This window comes from Theropithecus gelada, chromosome X (assembly GCF_003255815.1).
Source record: "Theropithecus gelada isolate Dixy chromosome X, Tgel_1.0, whole genome shotgun sequence".
Taxonomy (NCBI): domain Eukaryota; kingdom Metazoa; phylum Chordata; class Mammalia; order Primates; family Cercopithecidae; genus Theropithecus; species Theropithecus gelada.
In genome coordinates, this window is record NC_037689.1 from 99,302,833 (window position 1) to 99,321,083 (window position 18,251).

At 46.6% G+C, this 18,251-nt stretch overlaps 1 protein-coding gene across 2 annotated transcripts in view; it reads left to right on the forward strand.

Annotated features, from left to right (window-relative positions):
- DRP2 (dystrophin related protein 2) overlaps positions 1 to 14,434 on the forward strand; it is a 44,653-nt gene extending 30,219 nt beyond the window's left edge. For both annotated transcript variants that reach the window (XM_025372589.1, XM_025372590.1), the window contains 10 exons: positions 322 to 479; positions 813 to 979; positions 2,496 to 2,607; positions 4,107 to 4,243; positions 4,541 to 4,606; positions 4,866 to 4,931; positions 5,805 to 5,948; positions 7,985 to 8,222; positions 9,995 to 10,115; positions 10,445 to 14,434. In XM_025372589.1, the coding sequence (XP_025228374.1) occupies positions 322 to 479; positions 813 to 979; positions 2,496 to 2,607; positions 4,107 to 4,243; positions 4,541 to 4,606; positions 4,866 to 4,931; positions 5,805 to 5,948; positions 7,985 to 8,222; positions 9,995 to 10,115; positions 10,445 to 10,569 (1,334 nt within the window). In that variant the 3' untranslated portion in view covers positions 10,570 to 14,434. The remainder of the gene's footprint in view (positions 1 to 321; positions 480 to 812; positions 980 to 2,495; positions 2,608 to 4,106; positions 4,244 to 4,540; positions 4,607 to 4,865; positions 4,932 to 5,804; positions 5,949 to 7,984; positions 8,223 to 9,994; positions 10,116 to 10,444) is intronic.
- The last annotated feature ends 3,817 nt before the right edge of the window (positions 14,435 to 18,251 follow it).

The window sequence follows — 18,251 nt, forward strand, 5'->3', positions numbered from 1 at the left end:
CTCTCTCTCTCTCTCTCTCTCTCTCTCTCTCTCTCTCTCTCTCTCTCCTGCTTTCACTTTCTGTCACTCTTTCTCTCTGTCTTCCCCTCCCCCTGATATTCTCTCTTTGTGTTGACCTGATTTTTCTCTCTGAACTCAGAGAATGCTCTTTTTAGAACTCTACTTCTAGAAGGTCAGGGATAGACCTCTGTGTAGTCCAGTTTCAAAAGTCATTAGTTCAGTCTGTGCTCTTTCCCCATTTTCCTTTTCTGCCCTTTCTCCTCACCATTCTCCGGCCATTCCTGTGTCGGGGCTGGCCATTCTTGACGGTGGGACCAGCAGACCTCTTCAGCCAAGTGGCCAACTCAGGCAGCCAGTGTGACCAGCGCCATCTTGGTGTCCTGCTTCATGAGGCCATTCAGGTGCCCCGTCAGCTGGGTGAAGTGGCAGCCTTTGGGGGCAGCAACGTGGAACCCAGTGTCCGTAGTTGCTTCCGTTTTGTGAGTAGGGAACTGGGGAGCGGGGGAGGGAAGGGAGGTTGTAGGAAGGGTGGGAAGAAGGGAAGGACTACGAGCTAGGCTTTTGATCTGAAGTATGCAGATGCAAGGGAGTTTATTGGGATGGAACAACAAGGCAGAAGGTTCTGGGGGCTCTAGAATCATAGTCCTGTTGGGGAGGGTGCCAGCTCAACTAGCACAGGGCAGAAGGTGAACATCTCTGGAGAACAGGCCAACCCAGCCCCTGCTGGTTCTCCTGCCCCTCTGAGGGCTGCCATTCTAGGGATAAGACACTTTGGGCCTCAATCATTCCCATTGGTCTTCTTGTTTCCCTAGAGCACTGGGAAACCAGTCATTGAAGCATCCCAGTTCCTGGAGTGGGTCAACCTGGAGCCCCAGTCCATGGTGTGGTTGGCTGTTCTGCATCGGGTCACCATTGCTGAGCAAGTGAAGCATCAGACCAAGTGCTCTATCTGTAGGCAGTGCCCCATCAAGGGGTTCAGGTAGGGAAAACAATACCTGCTGAGATTATAATAATAAATATTTCATGTGACATATAACTCAGATATTATAAAATAAAGTGTTACCTAATTATTATATAATTATAGCTAGTGTATTATACATTATTATATACTGTTATAATCCTTTCTATTGCAGAATATTTAATTGTTTTAAATGGGAAGTGAGGAAATATTTCGTTTTAGTTGTATTATAAAGTATTACAGACCTACAAAAATATATAGAAGAACATAGGTGTAAGAGCACCTATGTACTAAATGGTATGCCAGCAAATGTTTCACAACTTACTCTCTAAAAAGAAAAAAGGAAGCCTGATCTGTAGCATTTGCTAAATTCTGTGGTGTATATACTCCCACTGTGAATGACATCAGACTATTTACAGGAGGTCTCTGAGCAGAGTCAGAAAGAGACACTCAGTTGCACACCATTTCATAATATGTCTGCCATGCAGATACAATAGATGTAAGTAATCTCAAGAGCATAGACAGTAGCAAAGTAATTAGGAAGTAATGAGTTTTGAGTATTTATTACCTTTGTTTGTAGTATAATTTATTTAATTGTGAGTTTATATAATTTAATAATGGCTAGATTTGACAACTGGCTTAGAAAACCCCTGAAATTTTAACAGCCGGCTGTCGTGAGCTGGTATGAGCTGGCCTCAGCACACTACAGTATATACCCATGACCAACTTAAGGAATAAAACATTATTGCAATACATTTGAGGTCTCCTTGATTATATTCCCCTCCTTCCCCCACAAAGGTAACCACTATCCTGGATTAGACTTTCATCATAAAACACTCAACTTTTTACCTTTGTAAAGCACTAACACACAACTCTCCCTACCATCACCCTGCTTTTCATAAGATGAACAAATGAGGCACACAGCTAATTAGTGGTAGATCTAGACTAGATATTGGATCGTATGACTCCTCTAAGTCTAGGCATTTCACTGTCCTATGCTACAAGGTTGGGCAGTTCAGCCAGGCTTTGGAAGTAGATCTGAAGGGCTATTCTGTATTCTGCAATAATAGGTATATTATTATGAACAACCTTTGGAAATAACTTTTAGCCAACTTAGCCAAGGCTGGTAGAAAGAACTGCCTTCATATTGGAAGTGTAATTTCTCCAGTGTAGGTGGTGGTCCCTGGGAGCCTTGACCTGTTTGGGCCATCCTTGTTTAGAAGGCCATTTGATATAATGAGATATTTACCCCCGCTTCCCTCCTGTCTCCCTTAAACAAAGGTGGTGAGAATGCTATTTCCCACACTTCCTGGGAATCTGGCCTTATGATTTCATAGGGATTCGTGGTCTGTAGAATAAAGTTGTTCATCTGTTGAGAACTCAGCCACTGCTATGTATATGCTGTTGGGCATGTTATGGCTCCATGCCTCATTCATCTCCTTCTACTGTGTGTGTATATTTTAGTGTTAGAGGAACAGCAGGGAGGTCACTGTGGCATATTGGACTCTCTTTACTACTACATCTCCTCTCCCCCAAGGTACCGGAGTCTGAAGCAATTCAACGTTGACATCTGCCAGACCTGCTTCTTGACAGGCAGGGCCAGCAAAGGCAATAAGCTGCACTACCCCATCATGGAGTATTACACACCGGTATGAAGCCTCCAGGCTGGGTGGGAGGGTTAGGCAGCTCTCAGGTACTAGGCCTTGATCCACTTTGCCCAGCATTGGCTCATAGTTTTCTGCTCTCCTGTGGGGAGTATTCTCCAAGGAGCTCTGGTGATTCACCAGTTTGGGGGATTCAGGCCTCTCTATTCTTCCAGAAGAGCTTCTCCCTCACCAGGCCTGGCCACAGCTGGCCCAGGACACTCTCAGCCATTTTAAGGGCACTCGCTGTTTTACTGCAGAGAAAAGTCTCAGGAAAAAACAAAACAAAACAAACAAAGACAGAGAGAGCAAGGCAGTTCCAGGTGATTTGCCTTCCATTGCTCACTTGAGTTTTTCCTGGCTAGCTTCCTATATTGCTTCTGTACTGGGTCACTCAGTCTTTCCCTGATGCTTTGTCATTATTTCTACCCCTTCTAGTCAGTACCAAAGCTTATGCTCAAATTAATTACTCAGTCCCTTGGAGGGAAAAAAGAAAGGTATGTCCTTTACCTGGACCCCTAAACTCCACTTAGTTTTCCCTGGTAACCGTGTCCTCCATATCTGCCTTAGCCCAGTTCGGTCAGCATCCCTGAACTCCAGCCACAGAGTTGCTCCTGTGCTGTGTTTAAAACCCACAGCTCCATGCTTAGCTTCCAGCACTGACTCTGCTCCCTACTCATCTTTATCCTTTTCTGTCCCTGCAAATGCTCCCAAAGCCCTGATCATATCCCCAGCTCCGACCACTGCTCTCTCTCCCCCATTCTCTCTCCTGTTTTTCAACCTGATGCCCCACAATCCATCTGTCCAAGCTTTCATCTCTTCAAATCCTGTTGGCACAGAAATGTGTGGCCTGGTGAGAACAGGGACCATGCCCTTTACTTTTCGTTTATTATCACTTTAAAGAAAACATTAGAAAAGTCATACCTGGAAAACTGGCTGGATCTGGTAGACTGATAATCCTCTACCACCTGCTCATCCTCTACATCCTTAGAATTCATAGAAACGTGTTTTAAAAATTAACAAACATATGCTCATTATAAAATATTCAAATCATATAAAAGTGTTTAAAGTATAAAACAAAGGTTGGATGCCGTGGCTCACACCTGTAATCCCAACACTTTGAGAGGCCGAGGTAGGAGGATTTCTTGAGCCCAGGAGTTCAAGACTGGCCTTGGTAACACAGTGAGATCCCTGTCTCTACAATTTTTTTTTTTTTTTTTTTTTGCTTTTAGAGGAACTGAGGCAACTAATTTTTTTTTAAGTATAAAATGAAAGTCCTCCTATCTCCTCACCCTGGCCCCCACCCCTCCAGTTCACTTCCCAGAGGCAACCAGTGTTGAGAGTTTGGCATATATCCTCCCAGACCTTCTTCTAGGAGCAGGGTATGGTGGGCATGAGCAAGAGTGGATTACCCAGCAGGCTGTCTACTCTAGCAGAACAGCCACACCTGCCCAGTGTATCTGGAAGCCATTAGGGTAAGTTCCTGTGCCCTGTGTTCTCCTCAGACCACATCCAGTGAGAACATGAGGGACTTTGCCACAACCTTAAAGAACAAATTCCGCTCCAAGCATTATTTCAGCAAACACCCTCAACGAGGTTATCTGCCTGTGCAATCAGTGCTGGAGGCTGACTACAGTGAGACGTGAGTACCGGTGGCTGAGCAGGGGCTGTGGGCAGCCTCACTGAGCCCGATCGTAGGCTGTGAAGGGGCTGAGTCCCAGGTGGTCTAGGAGAATGTTCCAAGGTAAATCCCACTAGTGATAGGGCAGTTCAGCTTGGGCCTGACCTGAACTCTGGCCTGAGAAGTAGACTGGAATCCAATCTTTGTATTTTGTTCCCATCAGCTCTTGCCCATGTCCATAATGTAGGGAGCAGGAGAGGGAGGAGGAAACAGGCTGCCCAGTCTTTGGTCCTCCGAGTCTTTGCTGCTTTCTTCTAGGCCGGCTTCTTCCCCGATGTTGCCACATGCCGACACGCACTCCCGAATTGAGCATTTTGCCAGCAGGTACCACCAGGTTTGGGGGAGGTGGGTGGGAGCTATTGTAGGAAGTCCGAGGGGAAAGGATCTTCAGTCAGGGCAAGGAGAATGGAGTCAGGGCCAGGGGATGTGCAGAGTGGGGTGTGCAGCAGCCAGCAAGGCCCAATATTTAGGAGTAGTTGGGGTAGCTCTCAAAGCCAATGATCCTGTTGTGAGATTAGAGTCCTTGAGATGGAAGCAGGCCCCACATCCTGTTTTCTCTCCTGCCTCTGTTCTTTATTCCTAGGCTTGCTGAGATGGAAAGTCAAAATTGCTCCTTCTTTAATGACAGCCTGTCCCCAGATGACAGCATGTGAGTTTCCACAGCTGCTTATTTGCCAGAAATAGCTCTCCTTGAGATCTTTGTGCCACTGTTTGGGAAGGGTATATCCTCCAGGGAATGGGGGTGTGTGGTGGTTAGGATCCTTAGCTCCCTAAGGAAGGAAGGCTGCTTTCTGGCCATGATGTTCAGTAAGAAAGGCAGTCTTCCCTCTATCAATCGACCTAGGAAATGAGTGATGTACTAGCTCCCTGCCATCTTTCCAAGTCCCTTCCTGTTGCAAGATCCCATCCATCTATACACAACTTTGAGGAACGAATAATATGCCCTCCCTCATCTGAAGTTTCAGAAAGGAACCATTATCTTGTGGTCAAGATGCCAAAGCCCTATCTAGTGCTACACTAACTCTAGGAGACATCAGGGACTTGGCTGAAGTATAACAAGGGAACTCCCTGGTATGACAGCCCAGAGAAGGGGACTTGTGTCTCTAGGGAGGTCCCCACCCTGCTCAGAGATCCTGGGAGCTGCTGGCTACATGGATCAATCTGCCCTGACTGGGACTCAGATCTCTCTAGAGGAAGAGGAAACAAAGGAGGTTAGAGTGGGGGAATAGCACAGAAAGGGAAATGATTTGATCATTGTTTCCCGGGGGGCTGTAAGTAGAACCCAGAAACCTGCATCCTGAAAACACTCTCTCAGTACCCCCAACCACAGCCTCTGCCTCCTTTGAACACTTTCATCCCTCTCAAGTCTCAATATACGTCCTTTCCCTCTCGGTGTGACTTAGAAGTGAATCCTCCAGCATGCATTTCCTGGGGCCTGAGCTGAGAGCTGAGAACTTAGGCCCTGAGTTGTTTCTCTGTTCAACAACTGGCCACCTACTCTGCTTTCCCCATACCCACGCAGAGACGAGGACCAGTACCTGCTGCGGCACTCCAGCCCCATCACAGACCGGGAACCAGCCTTTGGACAGCAGGCTCCATGCAGTGTGGCCACAGAAAGCAAGGGGGAGCTACAGAAAATCCTGGCCCACTTGGAAGATGAGAACCGGTGGGCGTGATGATAGCAGAAATCTGTGTGGGTTCTTGAGGCAGACAGATTGAATTTAAGTTCAGGCACTTCTACATCCTAGCTGTCTGACCTTGAGCAAGTTACTTAAATTCTGTAATCCTCTATTTCCTTATCTGTAAAATGGGGATGATGATCATCAAACCTGCCTCCTAGGATCACTTGTGAAGACCAAATGAGATCAGGCATATAATGTGTTTGGCTCAGTGCCTGGCTTATAGTAAGGGTTCACTAAATGCTAGCTATTATAATAATTATTTGAATCCTTTTATTTATTTATTTATTTTTTTTATTTTTTATTTTTTATTTTTTTTTTGAGACAGAGTCTCACTCTGTTGCCCAGACTGGAGTGCAGTGTCGTGATCTCGGCTCACTGCAACTTCCGGCTCCTGAGTTCAAACGATTCTCATGCGTCAGCCTCCCAAGTAACTGGGACTATAGGCATGCGCCACCATGCCTGGGTAATTTTTTTTTTTTTTGGTATTTTTAGTAGAGATGGGGTTTCACCATGTTGGCCAGGCTAGTCTTGAACTCCTGACCTCAAGTGATCCGCCCACCCCGGCCTCCCAAAGTGCTGGGATTACGGGCATGATCCACTGTGCCCAGCCCGAATCCTTTTAATGTAACCCAAATTTTTCCAAGAACACACGAGATGCAAGCAGAGAGAATGCAGAGAGAAAACAGGAGAGGGTATGACATGTTCCTGCTCTCAGAGACCTTTCAATGTTGGAAGTGGAAAGAAATATGTATCACCTAGTAAAAGTATTCCAGAGGACAATGACACTACATAGAGCATTTGAGGTCTGGAAGAAGGATAGTGAAGAAGAATACAGGGAAGGCATGACTTTCCATAAAGTAAAGGTGGCAGCAGGGACCTAAGAAGGGTCCAAGCCACTTGTGGGGCATGAAGTGGAATTCATAGTACCCCTCAGAGCAGTGCTTTGCAAACAGTAGTGCATAAGATAGTCACTTGGGAAGCTTGGCAAAATACAAATTCTAAGTCACAGGTGTGGGTGGGGTCTGAGTTTCTGCATTTCTCACTAGCTCCCAGTGGATGCCCATGCTGCTGTTCCACAGACCACACTTGGAGTAGCAAGTCTTTAGAACAGTGCTACTCAGAGTGTGAAGAGCAGACCAGGGCCAGTTTGTGACCAGTTTGTCACCAGTCCAAGAGCAATTTGACATAGCTATGATATTCAAGCACAGAATTAGTAGACTCATCTCATTGAATAAGGTAGAGACCAGTTTGAGTGTTGTTGAACTTGTGTGATGAATTGCACGTGGTGTGAGCTATATACTAGTCATGTGCATTGGGACCACATACGGGTCCATAACAGAGTGAAAAAAAAAAACCCTGAATTTTTACCATGAATCATTTGAGAAACACTGCCTTTGAGCAGCAGTCCGCAGGCCCTGGGAAACACTGGGCAGAGAGTGACTGTTCTGTTGCAAATAAAGAAAAAATGAACAAAGCCAAAAGTGATATCCCCAAAAGTAGGCCACCTGTTTGGAATTTGTTTTTTGTTTTTGTTTTTTGTTTTTTGTTTTTTTGATGACACAGCATGGGTGTTCAAAGTGGGCCAAAGAGGAGGGTTGTGGAGAGAAGAGACAACACAAGTGGTCTCTTGTTTATGTTATGTTTTCCCTTGGAATCTAAACATCTAAATATGGAGTAGGTGAGTCAGTGGCCCTAATGCCTCCTTTGTCTGCAGACTGTGTTTCTGCCTGATTTTAAGGTCAGAATTAATCCCTAAAGCAGCACATCAAAGCCCTGAGACATTTCTTATGCAAAATGTCAACTTTCTCTGCTCTGAGGTCTCAGGATGGCAGAGTAAATGACATACGTGCTGGAGAGGAAGTGGATGTGGCCATTCAAGCAAGAGCACAACTGGGGATGGGGGTGAGGTGGGGTGGAAGAGCACAGGGATTGTTCACACCTAGGCCTGAGGGGATATCTGAAACCTGGACAGTCAGAGCCCTGTTAGATCCATAGGTCTTGGTGTCTTTCTCCATGACAGGATTCTCCAGGGAGAGCTGAGGCGCCTGAAGTGGCAGCATGAGGAGGCTGCTGAGGCACCCACTCTGGCTGACGGCTCCACTGAAGCAGCACCAGACCATCGCAATGAGGAGCTTCTGGCTGAGGCCCGTATCCTTCGGCAACACAAGAGCCGCCTGGAGACGCGCATGCAGATCCTCGAAGATCACAACAAGCAGCTAGAGTCCCAGCTGCAGCGTCTGAGGGAGCTTCTCCTTCAGGTGAGGCTGGAGACAGGAAAAGAGCCAGGGCGGCCTCTGAGCCCAGGGGAAGGGCTGGGGAGCTGAGGGCTGTGGCAAAGAAGACACAAGAGAGAGCTCCTTGGCAGTGGCTCTCAAGTAGCTTCCTGAAGAGAACTGGGCCTGCGGTTGTTGGGGGGTGGGGGAAAGAAGAGACTGGTATGGTCACATCTCCAGCCAACTCTCTTCCACCTACCTTCCATGCCACCCTGTGTGTCACTCTCCAGTCACTGTGGGGCCTGGGGCAGAGAGAAGACTTCTGAGGGCTTATTTCTTCACAACCCATTGGAATCCCATACTAAAAGAACAAACTTCAAGAATCATCTAAAACATTGATTTTTGCTAGTATGGTATTTGCTAGAAAGAAGTGGGTTTGGACAAGTTTGGCAAGAGAAAGATTTGTGCTATCTAAGGGTGTTTCTTGTTCCTTTTTGCACCTTTCATCTCTGACAGGCAATGTGTGTGCTGTGGTATAGCACTGGAGTCAGGCAGCTCTGGGTTTGCATGTGGCTCTGCCAATTGACTGTGGGGTGTTTGGACAGTTGGTTAACCACTCTAAGCCCCAGTTTCCTCATCTATACAACAGAGGTGGTAACAGTACCAACTTCATAGAATTGTGGTGAACACAAAAGGAGATAATGCATTTAAGGAATTTAGCTTGATACCAGGCATCTAGTACACCCTTCATAAATGTTACCTATTATTGTCATCATATGTAATGGAAAATACCACTCTTCTGCCTCTTCCCCAGATCCTCCAAGGAATGGCCTCTATGGATTCCTGGAGGTTTCTAACATATGCTATGTCATGAACCAAGAATCAGGTGTGAAACTACATTTCCAGAGAGAATTGTGTTCTAAATAGCTTATTTATATCTGAAATGACAGCAAGAGACCTTTAGGTACAATGCCTTTCTTTCTTTCTTTCTTTCTTTCTTTCTTTCTTCCTTCCTTCCTTCCTTCCTTCCTTCCTTCCTTCCTTCCTTCCTTCCTTCCTCCCTCCCTCCCTCCCTCCCTCCCTCCCTCTCTCTCTCTCTCTCTCTCTCTCTCTCTCTCTTTCTCTCTTTCTCTCTTTCTCTCTTTCTCTCTTTCTCTCTTTCTCTCTTTCTCTCTTTCTCTCTTTCTTTCTTTCTTTCTTTCTTTCTTTCTTTCTTTCTTTCTTTCTTTCTTTCTTTCTTTCTTTCTTTCTTTCTTTCTTTCTTTCTTTCTTTCTTTCTTTCTTTCTTTCTTTCTTTTTGAGACAGAGCTTCGTTCTTGTTGCCCAGGCTGGAGTGTAATGGCTCGATCTTGGCTCACCGCAACCTCCGCCTCCTGGGTTCAAGCGATTCTCCTGCCTCAGTCTCCCAAGTAGCTGGGATTATAGGCATGGGCCACCATGCCTGGCTAATTTTGTATTTTTAGTAGAGACGGGGTTTCTCCATGTTGGTTAGGCTGACCTCAGGTGATCCGCCCGCCTTGGCCTCCCAAAGTGCTGGGATTACAGGTGTGAGCCACTGCGCCTGGCCTACAATGCCATTCTTACAAGAACTAGGAGCCTTTGACACATGTTGTTAAAGGAAGAAGGTATGAGTAATTCAATATTCTAAGAAGTTTCCGAAAAGTGGAGGCCACTGTTTTAGGTAATACCAAAAGCTTCTTAAAGTCTAAGGGCAAAGGGATGGTATGAAGTCTCTCAGGTCCCTTCTAAGCTCAGGAGTCTGTCAAAGTAAGGTCAGGAAGGCAAAGTGACTTAAGTCATGCGTTACCTCTTGCTAGCCACCCACCGAATCAGATGGCAGTGGCTCTGCAGGCTCGTCCCTAGCTTCCTCTCCACAGCAGTCAGAAGGCAGTCACCCCCGGGAGAAGGGACAGACAACTCCAGACACCGAGGCTGCAGGTGAGTTCCCCTGGCCCTTCCCAGCCCCTTTCTCCATGGCTTTGTCCTGCCCTCGATTTCCTGCCCAAGGCTTTGCAGGGCTGGGACTGGTTTCTCCTCTTGGCTTTGTGCTTAAGGTCAGGGAAGATTGATTTACTGATTGATTAATTCATATGCTTATTCTACAAATAAATGTACATTGAGCACAACCTATGTACTAGGCGTTGTGCTGAGAAGATGCAAATGCTGTGGGCAGGTCTGCCCTTCAGCTGGCAGAACTCTATCTGGCCGCTTGGCCTCATAAAGGAGTCTCTAGTTCTCTTCTCAAATCTCTATTTTTTTTAACCCAGATGATGTGGGGTCAAAGAGCCAGGATGTCAGCCTGTGCTTGGAGGACATCATGGAGAAACTCCGTCATGCCTTCCCCAGTGTGCGAAGTTCTGATGTGACTGCCAACACCCTGCTGGCCTCTTGATGGAGCCAGATCCCTATCCTATAGTTCATTGTCCTCTCCTGGTTCCGGTCAAAGCCTTTCCTCAGCCTTCATCCAACCTTTCCAGTTTCCGCTGGCCCCACATTCCTCAACTAGTATTATTTGGGCTCTGGGCAGCAGCAGGGATCTGGTGGTATGTGAGGTGGGTGCGGGCAGTGATGGGAGAAGGGGAGGCATGATTCCTCTGCCTCTAGAAATGTTCCCTTTAATCTTCAAGGTTGAGGTCAGTCCTTTAAGTACCTTTCTGTTGCAGCTCAGGCAAATATCACTTGGCCATTCAGATGGGGAACAGAGAAGCTGCCTTGCAGAGCTAAGCGGTACCCGTTGGCCCCTCTTCCTTCTCCATGGAATTATGGAGAGAGAGAAGCCTAATTACCCCAAGGTTCCAGCATTATGAATCCACAGGGTTTACCCGTACTCTCTGGCACAACTCAGGGAGGCAAAAGGGTATCCCCGAGACACCTTCCCTGCCCCAAGTGCCCCTGAAAAAGTCTGGGCAGTATGTGTTCTATTACTTCAGCTCCAGGACAGATCGTTAGCCATCCTAATGCTACCTAGGTACTGGCTTCTCCTCAAATATCTTCATTTTCTTTAGCCTCAGTCCCTGACAGACCTTCCTTAAGGGGAGAGCAGTTCATTCTGGTTCTTCCACGTTATATTTGGAAGCATTACGTCTATACTTCCGGGTTTAGATTTTTTGTTTTTTTTTTGTTTTTTTTTTGCCCCACATCTTCCTATTTCTTAAAGGCCTCAGCATTTTGATAGACCTACTGGTTTGCAAGTTGCTCTGGAAACCCGGCTGAAGCCACCCTTTGCTCCTCTGAGTCTGTCCTCACAGACCTGGGAACACAGTGGCAGCTTGCTAAGCAAGGGAGTGTTGCTTTCCTTGGGTGAGGAAGAGGAAGCCCACCTCAAGTCTGGAGTAGTATGACTGCCATCCAACACCCTTCCAGGCTGTGACCCTTCTAGCTCTCAGGCTGAATCAGGTGAGGTGGCTGATTGTCCCCAGCTAATCATAAGGCATTTGCAGCTGGCCACCCTGTGTAGTGGCCCCTCCATAGGAGCCACAGGCCACAAATCAGGAAGCTGGCCGCTTTCCACCCAGACAACAGCAAGGCCTTCCTGTGCCTAAAATTGTTCTTTCTAACTCTGGAAGGTGAATCCAATCCTCAAACTGAACTAACTCTTCCTAGGCGATGTATACCATGATCTCTTTATCCAGAAACTGTTCAGAATAGATAGTAGGGGTGGGGGAGTGGGCTTGGGAATGTTGAATAGATTCAGAGCCCACTTAGACAGCTTTCTACCAAGAGGAGCTTTATAACCTAGAGCCCTGCAGCTGACTTCATTTGCCTAAGTTTATATACATACATATCTATTCTACATATCTACTGTACATCAGTGCTCTCCTGGCCTCACTCACACATTAAATTCTAATACCTCTTGAAGTATTAATGTTCTGCCTTGCTCTTTGTTAGCCCCAGCCTCTGGTTGGAAAGATAGATGTATCCTGGCTGCTCCCCTAGGATATCTCTCTCCATTGATGTTTGGGGTGGGCTGTCCTCAAGACCAAAGCAACAGAAACCCGTGGTCACAGAGAATCTAACAGGAAGAGTCACTGTTCTCTTCACTCATTCCAAATCTTGTTCCCTTGAGACCTGGACCTTGGGTAAATTTTCCTGGGCTCCCCTAAATGGTTCAGGTGCCAAAATAGAGCAAATCCAAGCTCTGCCCACCCCATGCAGAAAAGGACAAACAAGCCTTTATTAGCCTTTGCCAGATAAGACGCAGAGAACATTCCAGCTCTTATGATCTCACTCAGGGCTAAAGAAAGCAACAGTTGCCACCACAATCAGGAGGGAGTGATGGTTGGGGTGTTGTATTATAATCCAGCAGTGGGCCAGTGGGTAGAACTGCTAGGAACCTATTTTGATCTGCCACAGGGGAGGCAGGGCAGCGACTTGGGTCCAGAAGGTTTCGGTTGCCTCCTCCACCACTAAGCCACAGGTCCAGGGTGTCAGACTTCACAGCATAACATCTGCCTTAGTGTTCATGAGGTCTCTGGGCAGAAGAACTGGGTATCTGGATAGATGGTGAGCAGGTGGTAGGCAGGCATCAATCATAGAATCTGGGCATCAGTCAGAGTGGGAGCATATTTGTAGGAACTTAGATTGTGGGCAGGAATGTGGGACAGAGGGCTCGAGGACTTAGAGGCATATACCTGCCTAAGCCTTAGGTGGGTACATGTTATGGAGCAATTTTTTACCAGGAAAGTCCTGGAAAATCCTTTGTTATCCCCACCCCACCTGAGAGCTCTTGGGCTGCTGAGGGCCTGTGGCAACTGCAGTGGGCCAGGCATGGTAGAAAAGATGTAGATCTTGTTATGTAGGGTTTGTGTTGTAGGTGGACTGAAGCAGCAGGTCCGGAGTTGAATTCTCACTAAGGGGTCACTCACACTTTGTGGTCCTGTGTTTACCTTAATGCCTAAGGTGAGTATATTGTTCAAGGGTCAAGGGACAGTCACTGCAGTATGTGTGGGGAATTTTCCCACAGTAGAGTAAATGGATCCTTGGGTACTATGAATCCAACTTGGGATTGGATTTACCAAAATGTATTGTATGTCGTTAGACATCTTGTTGTGTATTAGTCTCCTAAGGGTGTTGTGCATGGCACTGTGTAGTTTCTAGCCCTACACTAGAAGGATGGTGAAGGGAGTTGCTAGGTTGGTAGCCTAAAGAAAACCTTCTGACTGTGGGATTAGCATCAATGATAAGGTATGTGAGCATTTGCTGGGGTTATTGTCAAATAGTATCAAAGAACAGTTAGGACTGAGAGGTGATTTCTTCTTGACAGAATTTGATAGAGGCCAAAAAGCCATTATGAGGATACCTCTGCTTCCAGTGACAGCATAGTGGATTCACATTGATTGGGCATTGTCATGGAAGGCTGACTAGCTGGAAGACATCAGGCTGTGGTATGCTTCCCTAGAGAGGACATGTACCCTTCCCTCCAGATTAGAAAGGCTAGAATCAAGACTCTCAAGTGCCCATTTTCTTCAAGGCCCAAAGTTGGGAAATATTTCCCTACAGAGAAATCTGTTTGAGTTTCTGGTGCTCCAGGAAATGGGTTGGCAAGACACAGAAATGAGAAAACCTGAGGCCAGGAAGAGGCCAATCCTAGGAGATGTTTTTCCTCCGGATTCATTTTAAGGAATACCTGTGCTTCCTGATGTGTGTGCTTAAGATTTGGGCTCCATATCCGGCATTTGAACTCACATTCTCAACGGCAGAGTCATGGCCTGTGGCATCATTTCAAGGCCAAAAATCCCATCCAATTTCTCTTCACATAGGTGACAGATAAGCAAGAAAGTAGCTATCTTAACTCAAGCAGTTCTGGGAAAAAAACTGGGGGCCTTATCCTGGGGATGTGGAGACTTAATTCTTCAGCTGTGTGGCTCCCGTGGGAACAAGGAACACTTTAGCTACTTCTTACTCTTTTAACACCAACTGCTGTGGGAGAAAGAAAGGCTCAAGGCCAGGGCTCAGCTCGCAGAGTCCATCTTCTCCCACAGCTGCCGCATTTGAGAGGGGGCCTGCTGAATGCCCTTGCTGTCCCCTATGGCAGTGTTGAGGCCTGACCGAAGTCTGCTATGCTGCTTGCTGACTGCAAGAACTGGTCACAGGATGAAAATTGGGGAAAGGATTTGGGGGAGGTGACAAGGGTGGCATGGAAGTCTAGGGGACAAAGGGACAGGGTTGGGAACAAATTGGTTAACTTTGATTGCCACTCACTGTGGTGCCTTCCCCCTTTCCCTTGAATTCTGCTTTGAAAAGAATAAATTTGTACTTGTTTACTTTGGTTCCTCTGGTTATACTCTTTGAGTCTGATATTTCATATCTTTCCCTTCTTTAGGGGTGGGAAGAGAGGGTAGACCAAGAAGCCACAGAAGTACTGTAAAACATAAGGCCACCAGATGAGTCCAACACCTATGGGACACAAAAAGACCTCCCCATTGGGCCCATCTGCCACTGTTACCCGGATTAGTCACTTCTCAACATCCTCCCAACCCTCCCCAAATTAGCTAGTTAGCGCCTTATGAGATGAGCTGTATGTAGCAATGGTTTCCAAATTTCATCCTCCTCAGTCTGAGGATTTTTCACCAGCCCGAAGCATTGTAAGAAAAGTCAGGACAATGCATTGAGTTTTTGTAAAATTATATTTAATCAGTTTAAAGGTCTACCTTTTATTCTGAGATTACGGATATATATACACACACACACTATATATATATATATATATTTATAACATATATAAATATGTATATATAACATATGTGTGTGTGTGTGTGTATATATATCTTGTCAATAAGTAAAACCCTGTCAGTCCCTCTTTTCTTTTCTTTTTCTTTCTTTTTTTTTTTTTGAGACGGAATCTCACTCTGTCACCCAGGCTAGAGTGCAGTTGCGCAATCGGCTCACTGCAACCTCTGCCTGACGGGTTCAAGCAATTCTCCTGCCTCAGCCTCTCACCAAACTATAGCAACACTGTCCAGTATAAAATAATGCAAGACACATATGTAATTTTAAATTTTACAGCAGCCATATTACAAAAATAAAAATAAATAGATGGAATTAATTTTAATAATTAACCCAATATATCCACAATATTACCCTTTCAACATGTAATCAGTATAAAACAATTATTAATGAGATTTTAAAAATATATATATATTTACTTATATTTACTTTTTTGAGGTGGAGTCTCGCTCTGTCACCCAGGCTGGAGTGCAGTGGCACGATCTCTGCTCACTGCAAGCTCTGCCTCCCGGGTTCACGCCATTCTCCTGCCTCAGCCTCCAGAGTGGCTGGGACTACAGGTGCCCACCACCATGCCTGGCTAATTTTTTGTATTTTTAGTAGAGATGGGGTTTCACCGTGTTAGCCAGGATGGTCTCAATCTCCTGACCTCGTGATCTGCCTGCCTCGGCCTCCCAAAGTACTGGGATTACAGGCATGAGCCACCGAGCCCAGCTAAAATATATTTGTAACTAAGTCTTTGGAAATATCAAGCAAGCTGACACATTCAGCTGGGGGAAACACACACACACACACACACACACACACACACAAGATCCAGACAGATCCAGACAGTTTATTCCTTATAGAGATAGCAAAAGCAAGATCAGCAATGGTATCAGCTCCCTGCATCCCTCGTCCCACAGAACAATATAACAGGACAACAAAAGGGGCTAGATGACAGGCAGCATGAATGGTAGGACCCCCTGGTACTGCGTAGCCAATGCCACACTGCAGCTAAGCAGTTTTATGGCCTGCAGCTGTACCCTCTGGAGTGTGAAGCAGGCAGAAAGCCCTATACTTAACTGGAATGAGGGAGGCAGGTGACAAGCTGCCTCATGGCAACCTCCCTTAAGACAGGGAGATGACTGAGAAACGCTCTTGTAGCAAATTCTCACAAGACTGCCTGTCTTCCTGTGTTCCGGGAGGATCACAGGGTGTTATGCCAGGACCTGAGTCAGCCTGCAGTTGAGCCTGGCCTGTGTGGCCTATGTGGATAGTGTAAGGTCATCAGGATGTGGGCACAGAGCAGTTCCTTTATAGAAATCCAGTGTTTATTTTACACCTACTACACATCTCAACTCAGGCTAGTCATGTGGTGCTCAAAAACCACATGTGCCTAGTGGATGTCATATTGGACAGCACAAGTCTGTAGCATACAGAAGCCAAAATCACTGAGCTATAGCAAAGGAAAACTTTCTGAGGTGTCCGAGTGAGTGTGTGCAGGCGTACGTTGGAGCGGGGTGGAAAGTCAGAACGGCAATAGCCTTGGGTGACTGGAGGGCAGTGGTGAAGCAGCCCCGCTGGGTTACATTGAGAAGTGGTAGCAGAGGAGACGGAGGGGCATTGTCTTCCCTACCACCCTGCCTCTCAGCAGAGCACTGGCTGTTCTCAGGCTGCAATATCAGACAGAGGCTGTACGAGGGCTCTTCTACCTCTTTCACTCCTGGATGCCCGCTGTGGCACATGTGAAACACTCACTGGCTTGTCTCTCCAGCATAGCCCCAGGGTACTTTCTATCAGTCCCCTGCCTGCCTTTATCTGGAAAGGCCTATCATCTTTTCAAACTCTGCCTCTTCCCCCCACCTTCTACCTCTGACACTCAACTTCTTTCCCTCGTTCTTTCTCCTTATTCTCTTTTAAGTTATGGGTTTCTGAAAAAAAACCTATCTTTTTAAAATATCATCTTGGTTTTCAAGCAATCCTCAAACTTCTCTCCTAATCTGGGCTCCATTTTGTTTGCCTTTAACATGCCTATCTCCCTTAGTCTTACTTTTTCCCTTGCATTTCCCCCAGCATTCCTGCCATCTCCATCCCAACTTCACAGGCCCTGCTCATACATGACCTCTCCTTTGCCCATGGCTTAACTTTGACTCGGAGTAGCACTAAAAGTGGCACAGAGAACTTGGAGTATATTTCCTAAAGCAGCACTGACTTTGTCAATTGGGATCAGACCTGGGGCTAGCTGGGCTACTTCCAGAAAACCCCCAGATGCTTCTTGGTGGTAAGCATTATCACCCACAATTTACAATGAGAAAATAGAGGCTCTAAGAAGCATAGGGCCGGCCAGGCGTGATGGCTTATGCCTGTAATCCCAGCACTTTGGGAGGCCGAGGCAGGTGGATCACCTGAGGTCAGGAGTTCGAGACCAGCCTGGCCAACATAGTGAAACCCCGTCTCTACTAAAAATACAAAAATTAGCCAGGTGTGGTGGCAGGTGCCTGTAATTCTTGCTACTCGGGAGGCTGAAGCAGGAGAATCACTTGAACCCGGGAGGCAGAGGTTGCAGTGAGCCAAAATCGTGCCACTGCACTACAGCCTGGGCGATAGAGCGAGACTCCATCGCAAAACAAAATAAAATAAAACAAAACATAGGGGCTTGCCCAAGGCAAGTTCCGTCCTTGTGTGAGTTCCACTACAGCATGGTAATTCAACCCAAATATTGGAGCTGCCATTTGTATCACTTCTCTATACCCTCCCCCGCTACATCTCATATTAACCATATAGCATTGGGATTTGGAGCAAATCTTCTCACCTTAACCATATAGCATTGGAATTTGATTTGTTTAATTCATTAGGAGTTACCCTAAGAACTCTGGAAGGATGCCCCAAGGCTGATAACATCTTCTGCCATTTTCTAATCAGAGTGCTATGGTCTGAATGTGTCCGCCAAAATTCATATGTTAAGATATAATCAGTAGTGTGTTAGTATTAAGAGGTAGGGCTTTTGGGAGGTGATTAGGTAATGAGGGCTCCACCCTTATGAATGGAATTCATGCCCTTTTAAAAGAGGCCCGAGGCCGGGCGCGGTGGCTCAAGCCTGTAATCCCAGCACTTTGGGAGGCCGAGACGGGCGGATCACAAGGTCAGGAGATCGAGACCATCCTGGCTAACCCCGTGAAACCCCATCTCTACTAAAAAATACAAAAAACTAGCCGGGCGAGGTGGCGGGCGCCTGCAGTCCCAGCTACTCGGGAGGCTGAGGCAGGAGAATGGCGTAAACCTGGGAGGCGGAGCTTGCAGTGAGCTGAGATCCGGCCACTGCACTCCAGCCTGGGTGACAGAGCGAGACTCCGTCTCAAAAAAAAA